The 12145-nt window shown below is 44.7% G+C and overlaps 1 protein-coding gene across 1 annotated transcript in view; it reads right to left on the bottom strand.

Moving 5' to 3' along the window:
* The window catches only part of tgfbr1b (transforming growth factor, beta receptor 1 b), a 62998-nt gene extending 51615 nt beyond the window's left edge, over positions 1-11383 (bottom strand). Inside the window, exon 1 of the mRNA XM_055634625.1 lies at positions 11201-11383. Coding sequence (XP_055490600.1) covers positions 11201-11300 — 100 coding nt within the window. The 5' untranslated portion in view covers positions 11301-11383. The remainder of the gene's footprint in view (positions 1-11200) is intronic.
* Between the last annotated feature and the right edge of the window lie 762 nt (positions 11384-12145).

The raw sequence follows: 12145 nt of genomic DNA, 5'->3' as shown, positions 1-12145 counted from the left end.
GGAGTTCACCAAAATAAAACTCAGTGAACCCCCTTTGAGATTTTAATTCATAAAACATTCTAATAATCTTACTTTTTCTATGTGAGCAAACTGAAATTCTCTACAACACTCAGTCAAAACTAAGATCTGAGCTGCACATAAGTCTTTCTGTTTGGGCACCTCAATGACAACAAATGACTTGCATAATATACAAAAGTTCAATCTTTTTCAGCTAGAATCCCTCTCATGATCCTGCATCAACCTCCACTACCTTAGGCAAGTCAAAGTATCCTTTATTGTCATTCAGACCTTTCGGTCTGAACGAAAGTTTGTGCCTTGCAGTCATACATATAATAAAAATAACAAAAACACACAATAAACACAAATTTAACATCCACCACAGTGAGTTCGCCAGGCACCTCCTCACTGTGATGGAAGGCAAAAGTCATAAAGTCTTTGTCTCTTCCCTCCTTGTTCTCCCTCTGCGAACCAGGCTTCCGATGTTGTGACCCTGCCGGGTGATGGTAAGTCAGTCCCGCGGCTGAATCTGAGCTCCGCGAACGGGTCGGTTCAAACTACGCAGCCCAGGGTGGTCGAAGCTGCTGCCCCCCAAACAAAGCTGTTGTTGCGGGAGCTCCGGAAAAACAGGTCACCAACCTGTGGCCTGCGAGTTCCCGGCGATTTTTGGCTGTTGAGTAGAGCAACTACTCGTGGATAAAAACTGTTTTTATGTCTGGCTGTGGCAGCTTTGACAGTCCGGAGTCGCATTCCAGAGGGAAGTGATTCAAAGAGTTTGTGAGAGTGGTCAGAGATGATCTTGCCCACTCGCTTCCTGGCGCTTGCAGTGTACAGTTCATCAATGGAGGGAAGGTTGCAGCCAATAATCTTCTCAGCTGATTGGACGATTTGCTGCAGCCTCTAGGTGTCTTGCTTCGTGGCTGAACCAAACCAGACCATGATGGAGAAGGTGAGAACAGAATCTACGATGGCTGTGTAGAATTGGACCATCATTGCCTGTGGCAGATTGTGCTTCCTCAGCTGCCGCAGGAAGTACATCCTCTGTTGTGCCTTTTTGACTGTGGAGTCGACGGTAGCCTCCCATTTAAGGTCCTTGGAGATGATGGTTCCCAGGAACTTAAAAGACTCCACAGATTTGACTGTGATGTTGTTGACGGTGAGTGGGGTGAGGGGAGGGGGAGTAACTTCAAATGTCATGCCAACATCTATGTAAACAACATCCACTGTCCTGCCCTCATCAAACACCTTTGTCACCACCTCAAAACCTCCTCCTCCTCAAAAAACTCAAATCAAGTTGGCAAAACATGACCTAACACAGTCAAAGCCATGCTGGCTGTCCCTAATTAGCACATTCTCTTACAAATACGAGTAAACGCTAACACAAAGAATACTCCCAAACAGCCCTACCACTGATGTGAGTTTCATCATTACACATTTTCCTGGATTATCCCCACCTTCCTTCTTAAACAAAGAAAAAACATTGGCTATTCTCTAGTCCTCCAGAATCTGGCCTGTGGCTAAAGATGCAAAAATCTTTGTTAATCCCTCTGCAATATCCTTTCATCTACTTAAATAACCTGGGATATCATATCAGGCCCTGGGGATTCATCTGTTATACTAATTTCCAAACACCCACCACCATCTAGCATTTTGGTATACCCCACACTGATGTCACTATTCATGTCCTCAGATGCAAAGTACTTGTTTTGTACCTCACCTACATCCCAACTTCAAGCATAAATGTCTTTATACTCGAGTGTGGTCCTATCCTCCCACTAGTTATCCTCTTGTTTCTAATGTGCATATATAAATACTTGGGAGTTTTAGTTTTAAAGATATAGCGTGGAAATACACCAACTTGACAGGATTGTGAAGACCGCCAGCAGGATTATTGGTGCTCCACTCCCTTTCTTGCTGGACATATACAGGAAGAGATGTATCAACAGAGCCATCTCCATCATCAAAGACCCCTACCACCCATCGCATCACATATTCTCCATCCTGCCATCTGGGAAGAGGTACAGGAGCATTAGCTGCAAAACCAGCAGGATGCTCCTCAGCTTCTTCCCGCAGGCTATAAGACTGATAAACGGACTTAGCCCCCTGCCAAAGTATCGCGCACCAACCACCAACCTGGACACACTGCAGCAGCTGTCGATCGGAACGCCTGTTGATGTTTAGTAGAGAGTAGAGTGTTTAATTTAATTTGTTCATGATATATGTATTTTTATTTCTATTTACTTGTTGTTATTTGTACTGCACACAGAATGGACACTGGTTGAGCAACATTTTTTTGTTTCCTCTGGGTATGTGAGTACTCAGGAAATAACAATAAAGATATACTGATACTGATACTTCTACACAGTCAAATAAAGTGTTATATGATTATGCCCAGTGTTAAATAAAGATCACCCATCCATTGGCTCTATCCTACACACTAGACAGAAGCCAATTAACCTACAAGCCGGCACATCTTTGGAATGTGGGAAGAAACCTGAGCACCCGGAGAAAGCCCACGCGCCAACAGGGAGAACATACAAACTCTCTACCATCAGCTCCCGTGGTCAGGATTGAACCCGGGGCTCTGACACTGTAAGGCAGCAACTCCACCATTGGTAAGTGTGCTGCCCTTCTTTAATCCATCTTGCCAATGACATTTCATGGCCACTTTTGGCCCTTCTAATTACCTGCTGAAATTATTTCCTCTTTCCTCCAAAGGCTCAATCTGATTTCAATTTTAACATACACATCGTTGTGCTTTGTGATCGAAATTAGAATCTCTCTGGCCATCCTAGGTTCCTTTACCTTGCGATCCTCATCCTTCTTCCTTACTAGACCATGAATTCAGATCAGCTCCTACATGTCTGATGTGTACGCACCCATTAAAATTCCCAAATTAAGCTCCAATATCTGAGACCTACCTAGTTATGTTGTAATCGGCCTTGCCACAATTTAGTACCTTCCCTCAGGCTCAGGAGACAGCTCGAGGGTTAAGGAAGGGGAGGAGACAGCAAGGGCTAGCAAAATTTGGAGAATTCAACGTTCATGCCATAAGGATGCAAGCTACCCAGGCGGAATATGAGATATGAGTTTCATGAGAATCACTTGGATACATTTAACAAATTATGCCCCGTCTAAGCCCTTCACATTAAGGAAGCTCTAGTCAATATTGAGAAAGAGTACTCTTTAATTTATGTAGTGACTTTAATATAATATAATGCACGACAACAAGGACATAATCACATAAAATGTAAGCACAAAGCCACACAAGCAACTTTCTGTCAGATACTTATGAAGAAAGTAGTCCTGTCTTAAAATGAGGAAAACACAAGGGAGAGCAGAAAACGAAAGTGCTTTGGGATAGTTTCCAGCTATCTATTGATAATGCAGAGGTTAAAATTAAGGCCAAAACATAAAGATGGTCATGTGTGAAGATTACAGGAAAAAGGAGCAGAGGCCATGGTAGAAAAACACAAACTAGGAAAAGCAAAACTTCATGGAGAACAAATGCAAGACAATGAACAAAACAGATAATTGTTAATAGTGTTCTATGTAGGTTCACAGGTATGACCAAGTAGAATCAGGTCCAGTGATACCAAGGTCTAGATAAAAGCAAGACAAGTGTAACTCAGATAATATATATCCAAAAATGCAGAAGGTCCATTTTAAACTCAGAGGGGTAGCCAATAAAAGGATTGCATTGATGTGAATTGGGCTATGGTCCAAAGGGAATGGCTTGATATTCCCGATATTCAATTGGGAACAGAGGGCTCGGCTCATTAATTGATTTCAGAAATAGAGTCGAGCGGGTTGGTGTAGAAAGGTGTTTGAAAGCACCCTTTGTTGATGTCCAAAGGAATATCCACAGGTAAAGCCATTTCCAGAAGTCACGCTAATATAATTAAAATGTAAAAAAACTCAAGTACACATACAAAGGTATATGTATCACATCAGACCTTTCATCACCAACACTTATGTACATGGGCCACATGAGAAAATTGAGCTGGCCCGCTCTCTTGATCACTCAACTATGCAATCTGGCCCCATGCCTCAAACCCTAAATTATAGAAAACAACTTGAAAATTGAAGAATTAGTAAAAAATACAGATTTGAAGAGTACTGTATTTAAAAAAAAATAAAGATTAGTATAATCTCAGCATTGTGCCCTAACAAAATAGTAGCATCAGAAGCCTTAATTTCCCACAGTAGTCAGCCCCATGGCATTGCCAAAGTTGTCCATGTAAACAAGCGTTTGCAAGTGAACAAAGTAAACTATGACAAACTTAAAGCAAGACCACCAGGTTCAAGAACAGCTTCTTCTCAATATCTATCAAATTCTTGAAAACTACACAACACTAATGTCAACAACTATGATCTTCTATGGACTATGTCTTCGGTTGCAATACAAACTTCAGTTTTTGCACAATTATGGTTATCAAGCATTACAATTATAAATTAATTATATTTTTATATATTATATTATCTTTGTTAATGCATTTATGGGTCTGTTAAGCAGCAGCAAGTAATAACTTAGTTGTTCTGTTGATGGTACATGTGACATTTAAACGTCCTTGAAAATTTCCTTCATCTTTTACATAATTTTAAAACAAATGAAACGCAAAAACATTAAAATACTTTTGGAAAATGAATAAATGTCCTATTTTGTGTGCTATGTAATTATTTTCAAGTCATTAGATATGTATCAAACTTCCCACCACAGAAAGTCTGTTCATGCACAAATAACCACATTTCTGGCATAACACCATGTTTATCTAATCTCACTTCTTTTTTGTTCATGTCCATCTCTTAGCCAGACTTTTCTTTAATTTATTCCGAATTCATTCATTATTACAAATTTAATTGGCAAACATTTTTTTCTGAAGATATAAACTACTCAGTAGTTCAATACTTCTTGTCCTACAATAAAAGACAGCTTCTTTTTAAATGCATGCTTTTCCCCATACAGTGCCCTCCATAATGTTTGGGACAAAGACCCGTCATATATTTATTTGCCTCTGTATGCGATTTGTAATAGAAAAAAAATCACATGTGGTTAAAGTGCACGTTGTCAAATTTTAATAAAGGCCATTTTTATACAGTGGAGTGGAGCACCGGAAATTGGAGGAACAGCACCTCATATTCCGTTTGGGGAGTCTGCATCCTGGGGGGCATGAACATCGAATTCTCCCAATTTTGTTAGTCTTGCTGTCTCCTCCCCTTCCTCAGTCCCCCTGCTGTCTCCTCCCATCCCCCAGCCTTCGGGCTCCTCCTCCTTTGTCCTTTCTTGTCCCCACCCCCGATCAGTCTGAAGAAGGGTTTCGGCCTGAAACGTTGCCTATTTCCTTTGCTCCATAGATGCTGCTGCACCCGCTGTGTTTCTCCAGCTTTTTTGTGTACCTGCCATTTTTATACAGTTTGGTTCACCATGTAGAAATTGCAGTTGTGTTACATCGTCCCCCTCATTTCAAAGCACAATGTTTGGGACACATGGCTTCACAGGCGTTTGTAATTGCTCAGGTGTGTTTAATTGCCTCCTTAATGCAAGTATAAGAGAGCACTCAGCACCTCATCTTTCCTTCAATCTTTCCATCACCTTTGGAAACTTTTATTGTTGTTTAAAGTCAAAGTCAAAGTCAATTTTATTCGTCACATACACCCGAAGGTGCAGTGAAATTAATTTGCCAGCAGCGGCACAATACACAATAAAATTTAACACAAATATCCACCACAGCATTCTTCGCTGTGGTGGAAGGCACAAAGTTCAGTCAGGCCTCCTCCTTGTTCACCCGTGGTGGGGCCATGAACCCTCCGTAGTCGCCACTACGGACACGAGGACCAAAGTTGTATCAATAAAAGTCAAAGAAGCCATTATGAGACTGAGAAACAAGAATAAAACTGTTAGAGACATCAGCCAAACATTAGCTTACCAAAAATCAACTGTTTGGAACATCATTAAGAAGACAGAGAGCACTGGTGAGCTTACTAATCGCAAAGGGACTGGCAGGCCAAGGAAAACCTCCACAGCTGATGACATAAGTATTCGCTAAATAATAAAGAAAAATCCCCAAACACCTGTCCAACAGATCAGAAACACCCTTCAGGGGTCAGGTGCGGATTTGTCAATGACCACTGTCCACTGAAGACTTCATGACAGAAATACAGAGCCTACACTGCAAGCTGCAAAAATAGGATGGCCAGGTTACAGTTTGCCAAGTACTTAAAAGAGCAACCACAGTTCTGGAAAAAGGACGTGGACAGACAAGATGAAGATTAACATATCAGATTGATGGAAAGAGCCAAGTATGGAGGAGAGAAGGAACTGCCCAAGATCCAAAGCATCCAATCTCATCTGTGAAACACGGTGGTGGGGGTGTTATAGCTTGGGCATGTATGACTGCTGATGGTAGTGGCTCACTTGCCTTCATTGATGATGAAACTGCTGATGGTAGAAGCATAATGAATTCTGAAGTATATGGACACATCTTATCCGCTCAAGTTCAAACAAATGCCTCAAAATCCATTGGCCGGTGGTTCTACAGCAAGACAATGATCCCAAACATACTGTTAAAGTAACAAAGGAGTTTTTCAAAGCTAAAAAATTGTCAATTATTGAGTGGCCAAGTCAATCCCCCAATCTGAACCCAATTAAACACGCTTTTTATATGCTGAAGAGAAAGCTGAAGTGGACTAGCCCCCACAAGCATAAGTTAAATATGGCTGCAATACAGGCCTGGCAGAGCATCACCAGAGGTGACACCCAGCAACTGGTGATGTCCATGAATCGCAGACTTTAAGCAGTCATTGCATGCAAAGGATATGCAACAAAATACTAAACACGACTTTCATTTACATGACATTGCTGTGTCGCAAACTCTGTGATGCCCTGAAATGGAGGGACTATGTATAAACACTGCTGTAATTTCTACATGGTGAAACCAAAATGTATACAAATGGCCTTTATTAAAATCTGACAATGTGCACTTTAACCACATGTGATTGTTTCTATCACAAATCTCAAATTGCAGAGTACAGAGGCAAATAAATAAATGATGGGTCCTTGTCCCAAACATTATGGAGGGCACTGTACCTCCAAAGAATGTCTCTGTTCCTACACAATGTTAGTGCAGCAGCTGAACTTTAACAGATTGTGCCATGAGCCAGACACAACATATCAGCAACACCACAATGCCCAAACATCTATGCAATAAATGTATCTTAAATAAGAATTTACTACTAAGAATGATAATGTAGACTCAACACAAGACGTTATACTATTCAATAGTTTAACATACAAGGCCACTTGTAACGACTTTACAGGCCGTGCTGTTAAAACACCCTTGAATAATACTACAGAAGCTCTGCATGCATGTGTACTTTCAGGGAAGAAAATAAAAGCACTCAAAAGCACAGTAACTTCAAAATCTACAATCACATAAAGAATGGTCTCTGCAGAAAGGTGTAGTGATGGGGAAGATCTGACTGGGGCTGTGGGACCCTGTTGAAGCTAGTGAAAATGTCAGAGAACATTGTGCTGAATGAAGAGGCTGGTGGGTAGTAGGCAAAGACTACTGCTGTTCTGTCTGGGGGAAGACAGAGGGGCAGAAGCAGAACAGTGGGAAAGTGGGGAGATACAGGTGAGGGAACCATGCACAACTGTGGGAGGGCGAGCGTCACCCATATTTTCCAGAGACCACTGTCGTCATGGCTCCTTGGTTTGCTTATCCCCGTCGTTACACGGACAAATTCCCATGCAACTAAAGCCGTGCAACATCTGCCCCTACAACTCCCCCCCCTTGCCTCCATTCAGTAACCTCGACAACTCTTCCAGGTGAAGCAGAAGTTTACACGCAATCTTGCAACTTCATCTATTTCATACGATACATTTGGCCTCCTTTACATCGGTGAGGCCAGGCGTGGACTAGATGACTACCTTGACAAACACGTGCACTATGTTTGTCTGGGCCAGCTGGAGCTGCCAGTTGCTTGTCACTTCAATTCCTATGCCGACCTCTCTGCCCTCAGCTTCCTACATTGGAAAAGTGAGGCACTACACAAAATGGAAGAGCAGCACCTCATATTTCACTTGGGTGGCCTGCAACCCAACAGCTCGAACACTGTATTCTCCAACGTCAAGTTTAACCCCCCCCCCTTATCATCTGCACATCTTATCCACCAACATCTTTCTTTCCACTGACCGCACCTGTACCTTACCGTACTTTTGCATATGACATTAAACTCAACTTTACCCGCTCTCTCTCATCCTGATCCTTTCCCTCTTCTCCACATCTTTCATCCAATTATCACCCATCCCACCAGGTCCCCTATCCCTCCATTCTACATTTCACGCCCCGTTTTCCTTTCTTATATTTCACCAGTTGCACCCTTTTGTCTTCTCCACTGAACACATCTAGCTTTGTTTACCATCAACACCTTTCTCTCCCCACCTGACATCTGCCACTCAGCCCTTTCTACCAGCTATCGCCAGTGTACTCCAGTGAACTAGAGACCACTAGGGGTGCTGCGTTGAAGGTGCCTCTGCCTACAGCCTGTCCGTTTTTTCCTATCTTTTTTTAATTTTAGTTTGTCTAAATAGTTTTGTTTGGGGATTCTTTCGTTTTTCTATGTGGGGGGAGGGGGGAGGATAAGGGGGAAGGGGAAAACCGCTTCCCAGTCGCTTCCTGGCGAGGATGGGACTATTTCTCCGAGTCGCGTCCTTGCCCCCCCCTTCTCGCGGCCTACCACTGGATCGGAATGGCCTTTCCCACCAGAGACCGGACCAGAACTTCGGCAACACGGCGTTGGATTCAACGCGAAGCGGGCGATACCTACCTGGATCGCCGTTTGGAGCTCCGGAAGTCGGGCCTGCTGCTCCAACATTGCAGGGCTGTGGTTCGCAGAGCTCCCAGCGCGGGCGGCGCCGACCTCAACATCGTGGAGTCCCTGAGGCCCTTTGCCGAGGGCCGCCAGCGTGAATCTCTGCCCGGTGTGACTTGGGGATGTCGGGAGCTGCGGACTCCAGTGGGAAGTAGCTGATTCGGAGGTCCAAGCCGCTGAGGTTGTCCTCCCGTTCCGACGTCGAAGTTCCAACATACCGTCGAGCCATAGCGGCAACTGCGGAGGGCTCCGGAGGCCCCGACCACGAGTGAACATCAGAGGAAGATGACCAACTTCCCTCACAGTGGGAAACTTTTGATTCTGCTGTGTGGGGATGTTTTACGTTGAATTCTATCGTGTGTTGTGTTCTTTATTTTATTGTATGGCGATCCCATTTCACTGTGCCAACTGGCACATGTGACAAATAAATGTATCTTGTATCTTGTCTAAAGAAGTGTCCCAGTCAGAAACATCGTCTGTGCATTTCCCTCTACATGTGCTGCCTCACCCGCTGGGTTCGTCCAACAGTGTTTTTCTGGTATTAATTCAACTAGTTATTTACGCAGCCCAAATGGATAGTGGTGGTTGCAAAACCTTTTCAACCGGTTTTTAAACAAGTTAATATTGTTATTCTACAGCCACTATAGGCAGCAAAACACTGCACTGGCAGACTGTAATTCAGCCAGCTATTTGCATAGTTAGATGCTCATTCCAACAAACTGAATGTTAATAGTTAATGTAAATAGATTTTACATAGGCAAATACCAGTTCTGGTCCATTCACCATAACGAAAGATTAGTTCGTTTCAATGGTTAATGACACATGAACATCCATCAAAATTGTATTTTTATCTCTGCCACAACTTATGGCAACTTCACTTTCATGCCTCAGAATTACATTTACCACCAACTGCACTCACAACAACCCCTCCCCACAACTACCCACTCCCATCCAAGAGAGGGGGAGACAACCTCCAGAATTAAGAATAGCACAGTGGAGCAGCTGCCTCATATCCAGGGACCATGGGTCGATCTGACCTGCGTCCTGTCCTGCCTGTGTGGAGTTTGCACATTCTCTCTGTGACTATGTGAATTTCCACCGGGTGCTCCGGTTTCCTCCCACAAACCAAAGACGCGTGGGTTTGTAGACTATTTGGCCTCTTGACATTGCTTTTCGTGGAAGCAAGGTAGTATGAAAGCAGAATAACATAGAACTCGTGTGAACGGGTGATCGATGGTCAGTGCGGACTCAGTGGGTCGAAGGGCCTGTTTCCATGCTGTATCTCCAAACTAAACTAAGAAACCAGATATTATAGTGTAAAATGCCCGCTTGAGCCAACTCAACTAAACATAAATCAGCTACAACAAAAATAACTTGTCATGCCAAGTTATAATTGTCACAGCACCAATTAATTGATTGCACCCATTATATAAATGTTACTTAAAAATAACTTAAAACTTAGACATCCAACCAAGTTATAATTGTCACATCTATTATATGTATCAGGAAATGTTTCTTTTTGACAAGTTATTATTTTGTTACAAAGAGAAATGCAAGGTTTATCTCCAGTAACAGTAATAAGTAGTTCCTGTCGGTACACACTGCTTTCACAATTCTACATAGTGGAACAACTGATCAGCCAAAAATCAATCCCTTGCCCGACAAGGAAAACACAAAACTTCAAACCAGATTTTATATCACAATCAACTTTGCAAAAGGGGTCACAAGAAGAACGGCAAATATGTCCCCATGTTTACTTTCAACCTACAGAAGCGATTTAGTCAAGTTGTTTGCCCAAAACAACAATCACACGTGATTACTGAAAGGTTTTTAATTCATAGTCTTGATGGTCATAACCAACCAATCTTTCCCTTATGTTTGCAGAAACGGGGCAAGCTATTGCAGAGACGAAGAAACGATATGTACAAAATCACCACCAGTTTTTCTAATGATCAGTGTAGCTCCCGACCGGACCGGCCAGTTGACTGGAGGGGTGGTCAGCTCCAGGGGCACCGAAGCTCAGCAGGCGCACCAGGACTCACCACAGAAACAAGGGCTGAGGTCGCAGGCACTTGCAGACCCTGGGGCCTGGTGCAAACAATCCTGGGCTCGGCCAGATACCCTGCACCTCCCCTCCCCTCCCATCCTAACCCCCCCACGCCGCCCAACTCCTCACCCCATCTCCCTCTCACCCCCTCAATCCCCCTACCCCCCTATCCCCCCCCTCACCTCCCCTCACACCCTCCTCTCTCCCTCCCTCCCTCGCCATGTTGGGAAACCGCGAGTTGTTTTTGCCACCGGGCCCGGGCGGCCGCAGCCCCTCACTCACCCAGCGCTCTGGAGACGCCGCCGAGGATGAGGAGGCAGGCGATGAAGGCGCAGCGCGGGAGCGGGAGCGGTGCCGGGGCCGGTGGCGGTACCGGGGCCATGGCCACAGACACTGGGCGCCTCACGCCGACCGACCGACCAACCGACCGATCGCCTCACGCTGCCGGCCGCATGACACGGCGGCTCCCATTGGCCGGCGCCCCCTCCCCGCGGCCGCCCTGACACAGCGCCTCTCATTGGTCCACAGCCCAGGGCAACGTCATTCCCCGCTCCCCTATTGGACAGTGTCGCTGGGGCTCAGTCATCCCCGTCCGCTCATTGGCCGACACCACCTGGCCACAGGCGCTAGCGATTTCATTGGATGAGCACCAGAGCGCCAGCCCGCCCCTTCACTGCCAGTGTCAACATCTGGATCCAGTGACAATGGTGCCAGTGTCAACACCTGGATCCAGTGACAATGGTGGCAGTAACCACTCAATAGTGCCAGTGTCATCATCTGGATCCAGTGACAATGGTGCCAGTGACAACACCTGGATCCAGTGACAATGGTGGCAGTAACCACTCAATAGTGCTAGTGTCATCATCTGGATCCAGTGACAATGGTGCCAGATCAATGCGTGTCAGTGTCAACACCTGGATCCAGTGACAATGGTGCCAGTGTCAGCTCAATGGTGCTAGTGTCAACATCTGGATCCAGTGACAATGGTGCCCGTGCCCGCTCAATGGTGGCAGTGTCAACATGTAGACCCAATGACAATGGTGGCAGTGTCAGCTCAACGGTGGCAGTATCAGTTCAATGGTGTCAGTGACCACTCAATGGTGCCAGTGTCAACAAATGGTGCTAGTGTCAATAGATGGGTCCAGTGCCAACTCAACGGTGCCAGTGCTGGTTTAATGGTGCCAGTCCCCGCTCAATGGCTGCAGAGCATGCTTATAACCTAATGAT

Source organism: Leucoraja erinacea, chromosome 4 (assembly GCF_028641065.1).
Source record: "Leucoraja erinacea ecotype New England chromosome 4, Leri_hhj_1, whole genome shotgun sequence".
NCBI classification, from domain to species: Eukaryota; Metazoa; Chordata; class Chondrichthyes; order Rajiformes; family Rajidae; genus Leucoraja; species Leucoraja erinaceus.
This window is presented reverse-complemented; position numbering and strand designations above follow the sequence as displayed.